The 17,443-nt window shown below is 61.8% G+C and overlaps 1 protein-coding gene across 1 annotated transcript; it reads left to right on the top strand.

Moving 5' to 3' along the window:
• The first annotated feature begins 12,508 nt into the window (after positions 1-12,508).
• MXRA8 (matrix remodeling associated 8) lies at positions 12,509-16,874 on the top strand. Its single transcript, XM_042952734.1, has 10 exons — positions 12,509-12,692; positions 13,869-13,892; positions 13,981-14,286; positions 14,382-14,483; positions 14,564-15,034; positions 15,226-15,384; positions 15,543-15,582; positions 15,680-15,756; positions 15,870-15,950; positions 16,105-16,874. Exons 1-10 carry the CDS (start codon positions 12,644-12,646, stop codon positions 16,128-16,130), a joined length of 1,335 nt encoding a protein of 444 aa, XP_042808668.1. The 5' UTR covers positions 12,509-12,643; the 3' UTR covers positions 16,131-16,874.
• The last annotated feature ends 569 nt before the right edge of the window (positions 16,875-17,443 follow it).

Below are 17,443 nucleotides of genomic sequence, written 5' to 3'. Positions count from 1 at the left end.
GTGCCAGCCAGCCAGCCAGGTAACAGCTGGGCCTGTCCGGGTCTCTGTCCGTCAGGGGAGACGGCTCGCGGAACTGCTGTGTATTGTGGGTGATGAGAAGGGTGAAGCTGGCCGTGATCTGGAGGGGACCTTACCCAATTGAGGGTACAGGCCTGCTTCCGCATTCGGGCTCCTGGCAGCCCCCAGGGGTTGGGGCTGAGACCAGGGCAGCCAGAGCACCCTCCCGGCCCAGTCACCGGAGAGGGCCCAGGGGGGCCCTGAAAGGCTCCCAGCTAGGATCACGGGCATCCTTCCTGGGTCTTGGTTTCCCCATGTTGGGGGTGTGGGGGGCAGTCAGAGGTGCCAGGACCCAGCGGTGGAGCCTTCTGGGGTGGAGGGGACCATGCCCTGTTAGTGCCAAGTCTGGGCTCCAATCCGCCCAGGCTCCCAGCAGGGCCTCTGCTTGCCAGTGGTGCCCTTGGCCCATGCCCATGGCTGCCAAGCAGCTGCCGAGCTCACGGATCTTGGGCCACCCAGTCGCGGTAGCTGCCCTGCGGTTTACTCCACTCCTCCCCGGCCGGTGAGAGAGGCACTGGGATACTAAGTTGATCTGCCATCTGGAGACAAAGCCCCTGTCAGGAGCTTGGCTGGGCAGTGGATCCAGGAGGTGTGACTGGCTGGCCCGTGCAGGAAGCCACAGACCCAGGCTCCTGGAGGCCGGCAGCTGGCAGAGCACCACAGGGCCCCGGCACCCTGGCACCTGCTCCTGCCTCTTCCACCTGCGGTGGGTGCCAGCTGGGGGGGTCCCCTGGAGGTAGGGCACCTGGCCACACCTGGTTGTCCCAATGCGTGGGGTACTGACAGCAGGGGGCAGGGGCCGGGAAAGCTGTTAAATGAGCGCATGGGGCAGCCCCTGCTGGAGAGTAAAACATCATCAGTGGGACTGTGGTTGAGACCTCCGCTCCAGGTGTTACTGATGCCATTGGGTTCCCTCGTGAGCCCCCCCCCCCCCCCCCCCAGCCCCTGCTCCCTTCTCTCCCTGCCCCTGCCTGGGCTGCACATGTGCACAACCCCTCCTGCCCGTGGCTCGGACCTCTTTGGGCCCCAACCGCGACCTCAGGAGGCAATTTTGGTGGTTTTATTTTTATCTTTGCAGTTCCTCCCAGACTATAAGAGACTGCCCCTTCCCTCTTCCCTGTGGGGCCTCCACCCTGCCCTCAGCCTGCGGGGTGTGCAACTCCTCCCTACTGGCCCCGGGCACCTCCACCCTGCAGAAGGGCAGAGGCAGATGGGTGTGGCAGAATACCCCTCCCGTCCCTCACTCCAGCCTCTCCTAGCATTGCCTAGGGCTTGGGTTCTGGCCAGAGGAGGCCCCAGCCAGGGCCAGAGCTACTGGCGGTGTCCTTAGGCCCTCGCTGAGGCCCTGCCTCTTGGGCCCAATGTGGAGGCATCTCTGAACTCATCCTTTGTGCCTTGTCACTCTGCTGTTCCATGTCTGGGGCACAGCCAGTGTCTTCTTGCCTGGGTGTTCCTGCCTACACGGTGGGCCAAGGAAGGAGCCTGAGGCAGGCTCAGGCCCCGGGGGAGGATGCTGAGGCTGGATGCTGGGTCCTGGGAGGGCTGGTTGTGGCCTGTTCACAGCAGATGCACAGGAGACAGCGTGCGTATGTGCAGGGGCCCTGAGCTGTGAATGGCTGTACTCCCCGCTGTCCACGAGGAGTATGCAGACTGGTGAGGGTGACAGGCTGAGAGCGAGGCCTGTTCCCTGGCCTGGCTATGGTCAGCTGAGCTTGCTGAGGAAGGTCTCTGGAACCCAGGTGGACAGGGGTGGGAGGGAACATTCCTCTCGGGGGCTGAGTTTTGGGGAAAGCTCTTAAAGGGTTCTTGAGCTATGGCCCCTGGGATGGGGCCAAGGAGTCCAGACCTGGGTGTGGAGTTGGCCTCAGGTGGGGGCCAGAGGGTGACAACTCCCACCACCCGGCTTGGCGCCCAGAGGCCAGCCCGTGCCCCCATCAAATTCTGTCCACTGCTGACCTCAGCCTCACAGGGCCATTTGAATGAGGAAACTGCCCCAGGGCATTGGGTCACACAAGGGCTAAATGCTAGAGCCGGGCCTAGAGTCCAGGGAGGCTGGGACTTGGCCACTTCCGGGGGTGGGGTCTGAGCAGCATCCTGAGGCTTGGGGTTCTCGGAGGGTGTGGGGGGGCCTCTATGCCTGCGTGTGTTGAGGACCACTCCCGGATGTGCAGGGGAAGGAAGCCCTGAACACGACTCCCAGATGAGCCACGGGCAGGGGAGTGGCTCTGGGAGTGTGGGGGGCAGCCCCAGGGCTGTCAGGGCTCCCTGAGGCCGAGGCTGAGGGGAGGGGAGGCCTCAGGCCGGGTGCAACCTCTAGAACGTGGCCAAGACCGGGGTCGAGCGGGATCACCAGGTGGCATTCATAATGCCTGCATCTTGTAGAGGGTGCGTCGGCCCAGCAGATTCGGGAACACAGGGGTCAGCGACAGCTGGACACGGGTGAGTGCCCTGGGACCCGGCACTCCGCGCCCCACATCCTTGCCCCCCAGGCTGGCCTCACCCTGCCGCAGATGATGTGCGGTGCAGGAGAAGCAGAGCCCAGCAGCCCAAGGTCTGCTGCGGGTGGAAGGGGGTCCCCGAGGCCAGCAAGACCGTCTCATGGACAGGGGCCTCCTGTCCACCACCTGTGCCAGCAGAGGGGGGTCAGGTAACCACTGGGTCCTCTGCGCCCAGGCCAGGGGGGGCCGGGTCGGACGGACTCTGGGCCCCTCCCCTCCTCCAAGAGGAGCCCATTCACTTTGACCGGTCTTGTTGGTTTTATTATTTTGTATTTACAGTTGAATTTTATTCTTTAGCTTTTCAGCTGAAAGGGGTCTATTCAAAGCCCCCTCCCCAGTCAAGCTTACAGACAAAACTGACAGTTGTCTGCACTTGGCCCTAACTGGGTTTCTCCAGGTCGTGATGCTCTGCATTCTCAGAAAACAGACCCCAACTACAAAACATTTTTGTTTTACTTTTATTTGAGAGAGAGAGCTGGTGAGAGGGGCAGAGGCGGGGGGCAGGGGCGAGAATCTTAAGCAGGCTCCACGCTTGGCATGGAGCCCGGTGTGGGGCTCAGTCCTACAACCCTGGGATCATGACCTGAGTCGAAATCGAGAGTCAGATGACCAACCAACTGAGCCACCCAGGCGCCCCTGCAAAACATATTTTTCTCCTTCTGGGCCACAGCCCACATCCTGGATGTAGCCCAGGACAGAGCCCCTGGAAGACCTAGCACAGGACATAGACCCTGGAGAAGGACACCACCCAGGACAGAGCCCCTGGAGAAAGATACAGCCGAGGACAGAGCCCCTGGAGAAGGACGGCTCAGGACAGCCCTGGAGAAGGACACCGCCCAGGACAGAGCCCCTGGAGAAAACTGCCATCTCTTGCTGTCCTCTGGACCGGAGTCGGCCCCCTCCACACACACCCCCAAGGGCACAGCCAGGCAACCTTCTCACACCCTTAAAACCCCTTAAAAGGCCCAGCCCTACAGAAGCTCGGAGCCAACATTTCGCTTGACGTCTGGCCCCTCTCCTCCCTTGGAGAATCAACTCTGTCCCGCTGGCTGCTCCGCCCTGTGTCACGGCCACCCCAACACCCACAGCCCAGTAAGATTGTAGCTGCGGGTGAAGCTGTTGTACCAAGCTGAGGACAAAGCGGCACCCACTGCCTCACCCGCCCTGAGGCCATCAGGGAAGGGCACCCACGGCCCTGCATTCCTGTGCCTCCCGGTGCGGCTGCGACCCAGCCTCCCAGCACTCCCGCGGCCCCTCGACTCGGCAAGATCACGTTTCCTTTCTCGTTCCGCTATTTCTTGTCCGGTTTTGTTTTTGCGTGTTTTTCTATTTACCTAAAGTCTCGGTTTGGCCCAAAGCCCTCAAGGAATTGTTCACATGGAGCCACCCTCCTGGCGCCTCTGTCTGGGACCCCTTCGGGGACGCCACGTTCCCCTCTTTCCAGGTTTCCTCCCTTCTCCCGGACCACGTCCTTCTGAGGGTGCGTGGGAGATAGATCATACAGTAAGGATCATGTTTTTCTTTTAAATTAGTAGGGGGGCGCCTGGGTGACTCAGTCGGTTGAGTGTCTGACTTTGGCTCAAGTCACGATCTCACGGTTCGTGGGTTTGGGCCCCATGAATGGCTTTGCGCTGACAGTGTGGAGTCTGCTTTGAATTCTGTCTCCTTCGCTCTCTGCCCCTCCCCCGATGGTGCTCCCTCCCTCCTTCTCTCTCTCTCTCTCTCTCTCTCTCTCTCTCTCTGTCTCTCCAACAAAACATTAAGAAAGGTAAAAATACATAAAAATGAGTGGTAAGAATTGGCACGTGAGTGGATTCCCTGCGCCACAGGTGTTGTGCTGGTTCTTGACAGGAGTGACTTCCTTTCACAGCAGACCCGTGATGCGCCTGTTTTCCGAGGACCCAAGCACAGGGGTCAACTTGCCTACAGGTGGTGAAGAAGCATCCATGACTCAGCTGCAAGTTTGCCTGACTCTAAAATTTAATTTTAAAATATTTTTACGGAGGTTATGCTCGTATGTGCCCGAGTAGTTCAATAGTTCAACAGTGCTCATGGAAACTACCACACCACCTGCCCGGAGGCCACTGTAGCCCCTTAGATGATTCTTTTGGCATTTGTTGTCATAACTTCAAATTGGTGGCTTTTAGATTTTTTTTTTTTTTTTTTATTTTGAGAGAGAGAGAGTGAAGGAGGGGCAGAGAGAGCGGGGACAGAGAATCCCAAGCGGGCTCCCCGTTATCAGCGCAGAGCCCGATGCAGGGCTCAAACTCACAAACCCGCGAGGTCATGACCTGAGCTGAAATCAGGAGTCGGACGCTTAGCCGACTGAGCCCCCCAGGCCCCCCCCAAATAATTTTCATTTTAAGTATGTCCTGGGGGTGCCTGGGTGGCTCAGTTGGTCTAAGTGGCCAACTTCGGCTCACGTCATGATCTCAAGGTCTGTGAGTTCGAGCCCTGAGTTGGGCTCTGTGCTGACAGCTTGGAGCCTGGAACCTGCTTCGGATTCTGTGTGCGTCTCTCTCTTTGCCCCTCCCGTGCTCTCTCTCTCTCTCTCTCTTTCTCAAAATAAATAAAACTTGTTATTTATTTAAGGTCATGTAAACGTACACATGTATGTTTCTATCCTATGAAAATAAGTGCTCTCTATCATTAAAGATGTCTTCTTGTAAACGCCAGTGCTCTGAATTATTTGCACTTCATTATGCCACGTATCTCTCACGTCCCGTGGTATATTATCTTTGACGGTGTCACAACAGTGTCCCCTTCCCTGCACACATGCTGCTGGGCATCGTGACTCTGCTGCTCGTTCTACCGAAAGTGGCGTCTGCCTCCCTCCGCGTGACCCGCTCTGGCCCCAGTGTGGAAGCTGCCGAGCTTGGGCCTTGGGGGCCCGGCAGCTTCCGTCAGTGGAAGGAGGCCTGGGCTAGGTTGCTGAGAACCAGGTGAGCGGAGAGAAGGGGCCCCACGGACAGAGAGGGCCACGTAGAGAGAGATGGGGCCCCGTGGAGAGAAGATCCAGCCGATGCCCCCTCTGAGGCCCCGGGTGCCAGAATGAAGCCATCTGGACCCTCCAGCCCCGGTCGCCCCATCCCACCCGGCGCCACGTGGGGCAGACAAGCTGTCCTGCCGGAATTCCTGACCCGCAGAATCGTGAGCAGAAGATCACGGACACAGGTCAGATCCCTCCCGCACCACGCCGCGTGGTGAGGGCTGGGCCGCTGCCGGCTACTTTCTGCTTTGGCCGCATAAATGATCTGGGACTCTCCTGCCTTTATTTAATCAGCACGGACGCGGGGATGTTGTCTTTCTATTTGGATGACGATGCAACGAACTTGACTGACTTTCTTGCCGCACTGGCCCCAGCTTTGGCTCCTGTGCCCTTTGACCCCATCATTCTTGTTGGTCCGTTAGCACTTGCTTGCTTTTTGGCACCACGGGTTCTCCAGGCTTATCTCGTGTATTTCCTCCCCCGGTCCTAAAATAAGCCATTTCTTCAAGGAACCCCGATTCCTTTGTTGGAAAATGGTCTTAGGGACCAGGATCTAAGGGGTGGGCTTGCTGCCTCCCGAATGCAGAGCTAGAAAATGCGCGTATGTGTACCGACCCACGCGTAGACACGGCTCTATGCTTCACGTGCACCTGTGTGCACACCGCTCGGGACATGAGCTGATACGGGCGTCTCCAGCAGCAATCCATGGCCCCCCGGCGCACTGTAGCCTCCTCTCCTTCCTTAACCCCCAAGTAGTGACGGACCCGGCCGCCACTGGCCGCCACCACCCGCTTGCCTCATTGTACGTGTCGAACGGATAACCCGACCCTAACCCGCAGGGGACAGCTCTGTTGGCTCGAGGGCGGGGCTGTGTGCACTTCCTCTCCTGTGGTAGTGCAGACTCTTACCTTAACTTAGGCCAGCGCTGCCCACCCCCAGTCCCTCCCCTCCCCTCCCCCACCTCCTCCCCTCCCCCTCCACTCCCCACCCCCTCCACTGAGCTCCTTTCACTCCTAATGTCCTTTGCTTGCTTGTTTCTGTCACTTTCTGATTCTCCCAACTTCCTAGACGAGTTTTTAAAAACGCGTCTGTCTTGAGGTTCACAGAACTGTGTGGTTCCTCGGGTCTCAGTAAACACACAGTGTCGCTTATGCACCCTCACGGTAACGTACAGCAGGGCTCTCTTCCTCTTAAGAAATCCCCTGGGCCCCCTACTCAGCCTCATGTTGTAGTTTTAAGGTGGTTGGTTATGCATCAAAGGCTATAAGAAATATCTGGATATATATTGGAATTCCCAAAGATCGAGACTACAGAAATAGTGATCACGATAGAAAAACATTTCTTCTTTTCGCATTAGGTGTTGTTTGGATGGTAAAGTCAACGTGGTATCTGTGCTGTGTTGCATACGCACTTGAGTGCAGATAACCTGAAGCTGACCATTTAAATATGTTATCTACAATATAAATGTTTCTGAACGTGCACTCACACAAAGGTAAAGGAACGTTGTTAAACTGAGAGAGTGTGTACATAATAAAGAGAAAGTGGGGCGCCTGGGCGGCTCCGTCAGTTAAGCGTCCGACTTGGGCTCAGGTCGTGATCTCACGGTTCGTGGGTTCGAGCCCCGCGTCGGGCTCTGCGCTGACAGCTCAGAGCCTGGAGCCTGCTTCGGATTCTGTGTCTCTCTCGCTGCCCTCCCCCACTCATGCTCTGTCTTTCTCTTTCTCAAAAATAAATAAAACATTAAAAATAAATAAATAAATAAATTTAAAAATTAAAAAAAAAAAAAAAGGAATGCCATCATTACTGCTACGTTTGAGCAACGTCGCACGTTCACGCCCACGGGTGGGACCCGCACGGTAGGCGTGTTTTGGTGCCCTTGCCCGTCAGTGACAATCAGGACCCCGTGAGGTGAGCAGAAAGCCCCTGGCAGTTTCTCGTGCCCTCCAAGCTCCTCATCGGTTCTTGCTCTCAGAGTGATTGTTGATCAAACCCTTGGAAGGTATGTTACAGCTGAAGACGGGCTCCGCTCTCTGACCTTCGGATGCGCCGGCCGCCCCGTCAGCTGCGATGCTTCCTGCTCTCCTCATACTGCCCTGCTGCCAACTGCAAATCCGACGCGGATGTTTCTGCAAGAAAGATCAAGAGGGCCCGTTTATGACAGGCTGTTTCAGGGACTCTTGGCTGGCGATGCCGTACGAAACAATCTCCTTGGACAAGCTGTCATATGACCACAGCCGGGGACGCGTGCCACACTGTCCCCGGGGGCCACATCAGGGCTCCGGGGCCCCTCCGCACCAGTTGCTTCCTCTCTGGATGAGGAAGAGCATCCCTCTCATCCAGACTCAGCCTCTTTGGGGCCCCTCCTTTCAGTGTCAGGCTGGTCCCCACCGAAGCTCCAAGAAGACGGGCTGGGAACACATTCGGCTTAGTCCCAGGTCCCCATGACGAAGCAGAGTGAGCGGCGGCCCCGGCTGTGGGTGCAGGTGGGGGTGCTGGGCACACGCAGTGATGGGAGCCCCCCAGGCTGCGGAGCCCACGGCGGGCAATGCAGAGGGAGGCGGGCGCCGGTGTCCCTGTTGAGAGCACTCCAGGAAGATCGCTGTGGTCAAGTCAAGGCTTCAGGATGGCCGAGGGACCGTGCGTCGTGGGCACGACGCCACCGGCCCACCCAGCCCAGCCGGACACACGGGAGAGGCCAACACCGAGTGCAGAGCAGAGATGTGCACAGGGCTCCCGTGCGTGGCCCCACGGCCTGTCCTGGGGGACGGGATGGTGGTGGCAATGTCACGTTTAAAGGCAGATTTATTTCCCTCGGTCGGGCACGGGAAGCAACCATGTCCTCGAGGAGCCGGGACACGCACTGCGTGCGGGAGCAACGCTCCGTGGGGCCTCTCAGGACGCTGGCCTGGAGGCCGCTCCGCAGCCTGCCCGCCCAGCCGTCCCCAAGGACAGAGCGTCCCTTCCCGGCTCGCTGGAGATGTGGGGGGACATGGGGATCTCGCAGGCGGAGGTCACCCCCACAGTCAGAGGCGCCGCACGTGGAATCCGCTAGAACCAGATCATCGGTTCTTGGTTCCTGGCTTCAAAACTGATGGCCTGTGAGGACAGTACAGAAACGACCCCAGCACGACAGGAGACGCCGTTTACGGACGTGGCTTGGAGCCCGAGGCTTACGAACCATAGAATAAATAGGCTTCTGCGCATCATCGGCTGGTTGGCAGGGCCGCCACAGACCGAGGAAGCCGAGCGAGGACAGCACCCCACTAACGATGCCACGCCAGGAAACCGCTGATCGGGGGGCTGACCGTGACTAGTAAAATCTGTGGTCCCGGTCGCTTGACATTTTCTCGGGACGAAAGCGTTGGCTGGTCCCTGAAGCAAGGTTTCTGTATTTCCATAGTTTGTCTGTATTTTCAGATCACGGTGTCTCGATGCCTGGACGATGTCCCGGCCCCGTCTCGACGGGCCATCCGGCCCACGGTCCTCACGAGAAGGCAGCTCACGGTCTGTTCCCCGGGGTCACCGGCTCTCCTGAGGGACGCCCAGGCTGTGCGAGTCTACTGCCTCCCTCGTGGCGTGAGACGTGACCGTGGGGCAAACCGCTGCGCCTCGGGGCGAGGGACCAGCACACGTGCAAGCGGCCCCTCCCCGGGGCTGGTCAGAACCGGCAGAGGCTGGCTGCGGCGCTGGGAGAGCTCGCGTCGCTCACACGTGGACGCAGCTCCCGAGCAGCCTTGGGGTCTGCCCGCACCATCCCTGCGGCCAGCGGCCAGCCCCAGACCGGACACCAGGCGCTCTTCCTTGTGAAACTTGTGCCTCGTGCTGCCGTAGGCCCCGCCCCCGCCCTGTGCCGGGAGCCCGCTGCCTTGGCCGTCCAGTGCTGTGCCGCGCACGGCCACAGGTTAGCAGCGTGGCGCGGGAGACTCGCCACACAGCTCCCATGGCCCACACGCCCGGACGCGTGGCTTCTGGGCCCTCGGCGTCCTCCCCCGCGCTCATTCCGGGGGCGCCGCGGGACTGAGGTCCATTTTCTTCTCGGCTAGTTGCCCGGGGGCAGCCCCGCGGTCCCTTCCAAGGGCCCTTTCACGCGACAGCCGCCGTGATGGCGACCGGCAGACAGGGACATCCCAGCATGTCGTCACGGGGGTGCAAAGGACTCTTCCAGCCTTGTCGCCGCTCCTGCCCACGCTGAGGGAGACAGGACACGGGGGGGGGGGGGGGGGGGACCGAACCTTACAGCTCGGCACACCACCTGGCCCCAGCCGGGCTGTTTTCCTTGTGTGTTCACGTCAATCCCCCCAGCCCTGAGCCGTCTGGACCACACCCACCTCGCTTAGACCCTGCGGGCCCCCCCATGAGAGCCAGACCGCAGCCCTCACGGACCTCCCTGTGCGAGGCGCTGCTCTCTCCCCTGGGAGGTGGTTCCCCAGGCGCCGCCCGCCTGGAAGGACATTTACCCGTGCGTGTCCCTCCATCAGAGGCCATCCCGGCCAGTCCCACGGAGGAAGACCCTGCCCCGTTTTCGTCTCCAGACAGCACTTCTCCCAGAGATGAAGACAACCTTATTTGTCAGTGGGAGGACCCGCCGTCCGTCTGCCTCCCTCCAGCAACTCGCAGTGCCCTGGCACACAGTAGGCGCTCAGCAAATATTTGTTGCGTGACATTATTGGTGGGTGTGAGCACGTGTCTCTGTGTCTGGTCGCGGCTGGTGGCGGCTCTGAGTGCCTGTGGTTTCTCCTCCCAGTGAGCCGGGCCGCCTGGAATGTCTGAGTCCTCGGGAGGAAGAGGCAGAAGCTGAGTCTGTCAGGCTGAGTGACTGACCCCGGCCTCGTCCAGCCACGCCTCCGAGGAGAGGGGCGGTGGGTCTGGGCCTCCGGGCTGGCTGGGGGATCGGCCAGAGTTCAGGGTGGGACCAAGGTGATGTCCGTGGGTTGGTTTTGTCCTGGTCGGTTCCCTTCCCGAGGGAAAACGGAGTGCGGGCGACGCCGGGAAATGAGCAACCCACAGGCACTTGTGAAGGAGCGGGAGGCCTCAAGCCTCTGCGGGGGGAGGGGCACGTGGCCTGCTGGCTCTCTGCTCTCATCTGTGGCTATTTCCTGCCAAGAGCGGGGGTGGAGGGGTGGGCAGCGGCCCTTTGCCGCTGACTTTGGTTTTGCTGGCCTCGAGCAGAGAGGGCAGGGAAAGGGGTTTGCAGCCCTCCGCTGCCTCTGTCCCTTCTTGCCCAGGGTGCGTGGGGGGTCAGCTTCCCCCCGGGGGCGGCCCCCTCAGACTTCTGCACTTGGGCCGAGCTGAGGGCTGAGTCCAGACCTCGAGGGCCCCGCTGGACCTCAGTGTGCAGGGCCTGAGGCCAGGGAACCTGTTGGGAACAGGAGGGCGCCCACCGGCTCCCGGCTCAGGGCTGGAGCTGCCCCCTACCCCCTTGTCCCCTCCCAGACAGAGGGACCAGCCCTGGGCCATTTCTGTCTCCCTCCAGCACTGCCTGGACACCTTCCCTCCGTGGGGGAGAGGCAGCCCGGCAGACAGAGGCGGGAATGGGGGACAGAGATGGAGAGACATGGGCGGGGCCCAGAGAAGGGAGGTCACCAGCTAATATAAACCAGTTAAAAAAACAGGAGGAGAGGCCAGGCCTCAAGGCCAGCCAGGCGGGCTTGTTTTTCCAGAATGAAAGGCCCAGGGAGGGGCTGGGGCCAGGACAAGCTCTGATTCCAGTTTGGAAAAGGGGCTCCAACCCCCCGGGGGCCTGGGTCTTGCTGAGGAAATGGGTTCATTAGGTCTGGGTTGTGGGGGCCCTCTTCACACCCTCGTGGCTGGTCCCCCTTGTCGTGGCCCTCACTCCCTCCGTGGCAGTGGCAGTCTCCCCAGCTGACCTGGAGCCTAAGAGTCTGGTTGGGCTGGGTTTCTTGCTACTCTGAGGACTTGGGGACCAGGACAGGGTTCAAGGGTGAGATGCCAGCCACCAGGAACTGATGCCCGTGACCATAATTCTATTCAAATGGGCAGTCTAAAAAATGCACTGTGGAGTTTTTGCGGTTGTTTGGATTTTTTCTTTCTTTTTTTCTCTTTTTGAGGTTTGCTTAACTAGAAAGAGTGGGTTTGGTACACAGTGTGTGCTCTGTTATTTTGCATTTGTTTACGTGACTTGGTAATTTTTCCCAGAGCTTCAAATTTGTGCTTTCCGGGGGGCAGGCTCCCAGTACCCGCCCCCCCCCCCCCCCCCGGGCAAGGAGGAGGTGCTCCAGGGAGTATCTTACCCAGGGTTTGGTTTCAGGGACACCAAGGTCTGCCCTTGATGGTGGGCAGATGGGGGGGGGGGGGCAGGGGTGTGCAGGCCAGGGGGGAGGGGCTGCTCAAACGCTGGGCGCTCAGTGCTCAGGGTCCCCACCCTCATGCCCTGGCAGGCTCCTCTGGGTGGTAGAGATGACTGAGGAAGAGCAGGGCCCACTGTGCTGTCCTGAAGCTCCTGGGCTGGTGTTCCTGTTCTCTTATGTGAATATGTGCAGCGCCCCCTCCCCCCAGGAGGCTAAGGGGAAGAGCTGTAGGTCTGGCAGCTGGGGCTCCTTGGGGGTCCCCAAGCCCCAGGATGCCTGGAACACCACAGCAGGCACGGAGGGGACGGCCAGGCTGTCCACGTAGGGGAACCCCCTGGGCCAGGGTCCTCCTACAGAGGTGGAAGGGTGGTGAAGCACGCCCCAGAACCCCAGCTCTGCAGCAGCCCCAGAAGGGCCTCTTATGTCACAGCCGCCCCCACAGCATTAGGGCCATGCCCTCAGCCCTCCTGCCCCTCTAAGGGCTGGGCTACTGCCCCCCCCCCCATCCTCCCAGGGCCTGAGCCATCCCCAGGCCGGATGGCTGCTCAGATTCCCCTCACCTTGTCGGACACAGTGACCATGCTCCTACCCCTCCCCACCAGGCCAGACCAGGATTCGGGGAAGACTAGGGGCCAGCTAGAGCCAGAGGGGGCGGTCTGCAGACTGTCGACCCGGCCCAGGGCTCCGTGATGTCATGGCGGGTGCTAAGGAGGGGGAGGGGGCCGGGCTGTTTTTCTGGAGAGTTGGAGCAGAAGTGAGACAAAGCCAGGCAGGCGGGCCAGGCGGGCGCCATGGAGCTGCGGTCTCAAGTCCTGCTCTGGGAACTGTTGCTTCTGCAGAGTGAGTGCGGGGTGGGTGAGGGTCCGGGGTGGGAGCACAGGCAGGTCTTCGGGAGTTTCCATTCTGGGCAAAGCCTCCAGTCCGAGCTTGAGTGCAGAGGGGTGGGACACTCCCACCCTGCCGGGAAGGGGCTGGTCTGGGGGGCCTCGAGGGAGAAGCTCGCCAGGATAAGGGCCCCCCCAGGACCCGGGACGGTGTGAGGATTTATGTTGGATCTCCACCAGAACTTTCCCTCACACGGATTAGGGAGCCAGAGGCTGAGGTGGTGGGCGCCTCTCGCTGGGGTCCTTCCTGCACCCCACTCTTCCAGGAAGCTCCTCAGGTCTGCACTTCTCCCAGTGGCCAGAAAAGGAGTAGGTTGGGGATTTAGGGGGCCTGGGAGTGGTGCGGCTCACAGGGTCTGTTCCAGACGCCCCCTGGCTCCCAGGCCCCCTGAGCCCGCCTCCTGGGCTGGCCTGCTGACCCGGCACATTCCTCCTGGTCCCGGGCGCTCAGCCCATCTCTGGAGCAGGAACTTGCTGGTGGGGTGCGGACGGTCCAGCCGCTCGTGCTTTGGACCTCTGCCCTTCGGAAAGGCTGAGGGGGCTCCGACCCTGAGAACTGGGTGCGGGGCAGGGCTCCCAGCTGTCTGAGAACCCTTGAGGGCTCGTGTGGCATGGCCCTCGGCAGGTGCACCTACCATGTGGGATATGAACGTGCAGGAGCCCCCTCCCCCCCAAACCAGCTTGGGTATCAGGCTTTGGTGCTCTGGGGGCCTTGCTGCAGTGATGGTGACAGTGGCCACCATTCCTGAGGGGGGCTGTTGGTCACACACACACACACACACACACACACACACGCACACTCCAGAGCCGGCCCCACCGTCCAGCCCCAGAAGGGCAAGTGCTGTGCCACAGCCCAGGGAGGTGGCTGTGAGGACTGGGGGGGGGGGGGGGGCCGTGGGAGGGGTGCCTCCCTCATGCGGGGCTAAAGGAGACCCCCCTCCGCCCACTTGGCCTGGCCCTCCTGACTTTATCCCCACCTGTGAGGCAGGTGTTCATTAACACCCACCTGGCAGGGACTATAGAGGGACGCAGGGATCCAAGTGTGACGGCCCTGGGCCCGGTGGATGACGGGGGCGTGTAAAGGTTCAGGTTGCGCTCCCCCTCCCCCAGCGTGACTCTCCTCTTCTTCTAGGCTCCGCTGTGCTTCTGTCCTCAGGTTAGTGACCACCCCCTCCCTCGTGCCAGACCCACCCTATACCATCCCCTCGGGTCCTTCCCTCCCCCTGACTCCTCCTCCCCACCAGTGCCCTCAGGGCCCGCGCCAGCCGCCAGCTCCGTGGTGTCCGAGTCCACCGTGAGCTGGGCGGCCGGCGCCCTGGCGGTGCTGCGCTGCCAGAGCCCGAGAATGGTGTGGACCCAGGACCGGCTGCACGACCGCCAGCGCGTGGTCCACTGGGACCTCAGCGGCGGCCCGGGCGGCGGCCCGGCCCGCCGGCTCGTAGACATGTACTCCGCGGGCGAGCAGCGCGTGTACGAGCCGCGCGACCGCGGCCGCCTCCTGCTGCCGCTCTCCGCCTTCCACGACGGCAATTTCTCGCTGCTCATCCGCGGTAAGGAGCCCGGGGCGCGCGGCGGGGGTCGCAGGGGCCGCGGGGCCGCGGGCCGGCCGCGCACCCCACCGCTGGGTTTTCTCTCGGGTCCGCAGCGGTGGAGGAGGCCGACGAGGGGCTGTACACCTGCAACCTGCACCACCATTACTGCCACCTGTACGAGACCCTGGCCATACGCCTCCAGGTCACGGACAACCGTGAGTGCGCCCGCCCCCGCCCGCGCCCCCCGCCGGCCCCCTCCCCGCCCGCGCGCGCTGACCCGCACCTGCACCCCCAGCCCGGGCGGCCGGCGCGCACTGGGACGGCGAGAAGGAGGTGCTGGTGGTGGAGCGCGGCGCGCCCGCGCTGCTGACCTGCGTGAACCGGGCGCACGTGTGGACCGACCGGCACCTGGAGGAGGCGCAGCAGGTGGTGCACTGGGACCGGCAGCCGCCCGGGGTGCCGCACGACCGCGCCGACCGCCTGCTGGACCTGTACGCCTCGGGTGAGCGCCGCGCCTACGCGCCGCCCTTCCTGCGCGACCGCGTGGCGGTGGGGGCGGACGCCTTCGCGCGCGGCGACTTCTCGCTGCGCATCGAGCCGCTGGAGCCCGCCGACGAGGGCACCTACTCCTGCCACCTGCACCACCACTACTGCGGCCTGCACGAGCGCCGCATCTTCCACCTGACGGTCACCGAGCCGGTCGCTGAGCCGCCCCCGCGGGACTCGCCGGGCAACGGTTCCAGCCACAGCGGTGCCCCTGGCCCAGGTGCCGCGTGGCCCCTCCCCGCCCCAACCCCGGGCCCTGGGTGTCTGGCGAGGGGAGCCCCCCCCCCCCCCACCGTGGGGGCCCCACCGTGGGCCGCGGCCGGCTGTCCTTTCCCGGGACCCGGACCCGGTGCACGCTCGGCGGGTCATGCCGCGCGCTCCCTGACGCCTTCCCCGTACGGCCCCGTGCAGATCCCACGCTGGTGCGCGGCCGCAGCGTCATCAACGTCATCGTCCCCGAGGGCCGGGCCCACTTCTTCCAGCAGCTGGGCTACGTGCTGGCCACGCTGCTCCTCTTCATTCTGCTGTTCATCGCCGTCATCCTGGCCACCCGCCAGCGCCGCCGCGGAGGTGAGCTGGGGCTCTCCGGAGCAGGGGTGAGGCCAGAGCCAGCAAGCCTTTCCCGACCAGAAGCGGGATGTGGGGTGGGCGGGGATGGGAAGGCCCCTCAGGGCCTAGGGAGCTGGGGAGGGGGCTAGACGGCACCCAACTCGAGTCTCCCTCCCCAGGCTACGAATACTCGGACAAGAAGTCAGGGAAGCCAAAGGGGTGAGTGTCCCCTCCAGGCTCTCCTGGGGACCAGAACCCCCCCACCCCCCTCCACCCCACCGCCTGCTCTAACCACCCACCACCCTCGCACCTCCAGGAAGGATGTGAACATGGCAGAGTTTGCCGTGGCCACAGGAGACCAGGCTCTTTACAGGAGTGAGGATATCCAACTAGGTGAGGGGGGCCCCAGAACCAAGACAGACTGTGGCTCCAGGCCTGGGCTAGGGGAAGCACAGCCCCGCGGGGGGCGGGGCGAGGAGGCTCAGCCTGCTCTTTGCCTACACCAGATTACAAAAACAACATCCTGAAGGAGAGGGCTGAGCTGGCCCACAGCCCACTGCCCGCCAAGTACATTGACTTGGACAAAGGTGAGTGGCTAGGAGGGCGGGGCTGGTACCTCACCTCACCCACGCTCACTAGCCAACACCCCCCCCCGCCCCCGGCCGGGGGGGCAGGAGTCCCTGGGCGGTCCTGCTGGATGTCTGCCTTGTGTTTACCCCACCTGTCCCCCTTGGCTTCCAGAGTTCAGGAAGGAGTACTGCAAATAAGGTGACCCTGGGCTCCTGGCTGGGCCAGTAGCCCTGCCGACTCCCGTCTTGGAGGATGACCTCCTGACCCTCATGTGGCTCACCCTACACCCTTCAGCGGCTGGTCCCGCTGTTCTGGAACTTGGCCTCGACCGGCACAGAGCAAGGCTGCCTCTGGACTCCTCTCCCAGGAGCAGCAGGGGGGCTCTCTGGGACTCTGCTCCATGCAGCAGCCCTCAGGTGCCTACTGGCTCTCACACCCACTGGTGGTCCTGCCCCCCCCTCCCCAGGCACAGCCCAGACCCCACCGATGTTCACCAACCCTTTGGGCTCTCCTGGCCTCCGGCGCTGTGGGCTGGGGCTCGGTGCTCAGATCAGCCTCAGGACTAGCACCCCCACCCCTCCTTCACCCCTTTTAGGGGGACCCTAAGGCTGGGATCTGAGGATTGCACACTCCAGGCCCCAGGCTAATTCCCCTCTGCTCTGTGTTGGGGTACTTGGGGCTGCGCAGGGGCCCCTTCTCTGCCTTCCGCCCAAATTGCCTTGACAGTCACTGGGCTCCGTGTGACTTTTGACCCTGACCCCACTCCCACAGCCCCTCCCTGGGCTGGAGTCTGGGGCTGGGACCTCCTTCGGCCTGTTTTGGCTGAGGACAGGGGAAGGGTAAAGATGGTTCTAGAGTGGCTTGTGTTGCCACTCCCAACACCCCACGTTTGCTCCTCCTAGGAAACTGCCATCATCACAATAAAGACCACATGATTTTTAGACTCGGCCCGGGTATGCATGCCTCTGTGGCTCCTGCTTTATGTCCCGGGGGCAGAGTCTGGGCTTTGGGAACCTCAAAATGCTTTCCTTCATCTGAAGCCCTGCTGTCACTGCCCATTTCTTTGAGTGGAAGGTCTGAGTCCAGGTACCCTGGGAAGAGCCACATCAAGGTCAATCCTATGGCACTATTCCTGGTCGGTCGTGAAGGAATTTCAGCTCTCTTCTGAGGGTTTATTTGGACACGGAGGAGGAGAGCCAGGATGCACTCAGAGGACAGCCCTCTGAGAAAGCAGATGCCAAAATGGGATTCGATGTGTGAGGGTAAAGAGGGGGGAAGCAGGAGTGGGCACCAAAGGTAGGACACTTGTGAGGGGGAGGGGAGGGGGCTGCAGGAGGAAGAGGACTGTGTTTCTCCAAACATGCCCCCCTCCTCTAAAACTCCCCCAGGGCAGCAAGGGCTGGAAACCGGAGGTGGTGTGTCAGTAACATGCAGCTTAGGGCGCCCGGGTGGCTCAGTAGGTTAAGCATCTGACTTTGGCTCAGGTCATGATCTCATGGTTTGTGAGTTT

The sequence above is a fragment of the Panthera leo genome, chromosome C1 (genome assembly GCF_018350215.1).
Source record: "Panthera leo isolate Ple1 chromosome C1, P.leo_Ple1_pat1.1, whole genome shotgun sequence".
Classification (NCBI taxonomy): domain Eukaryota; kingdom Metazoa; phylum Chordata; class Mammalia; order Carnivora; family Felidae; genus Panthera; species Panthera leo.
Note: the sequence above shows the minus strand (reverse complement) of the source record. Positions and strands in the feature narration are given on the sequence as shown.

Coding starts and splice junctions, on each gene's coding strand:
- MXRA8 (XM_042952734.1), top strand. CDS start 12,644: ATGGAGCTGCGGTCTCAAGTCCTGCTCTGGGAACTGTTGCTTCTGCAG. Junction 13,893..13,980: donor CGCTGTGCTTCTGTCCTCAG/GTTAGTGACCAC, acceptor CCTCCCCACCAG/TGCCCTCAGGGCCCGCGCCA. Junction 15,385..15,542: donor CCGCCAGCGCCGCCGCGGAG/GTGAGCTGGGGC, acceptor CTCCCTCCCCAG/GCTACGAATACTCGGACAAG.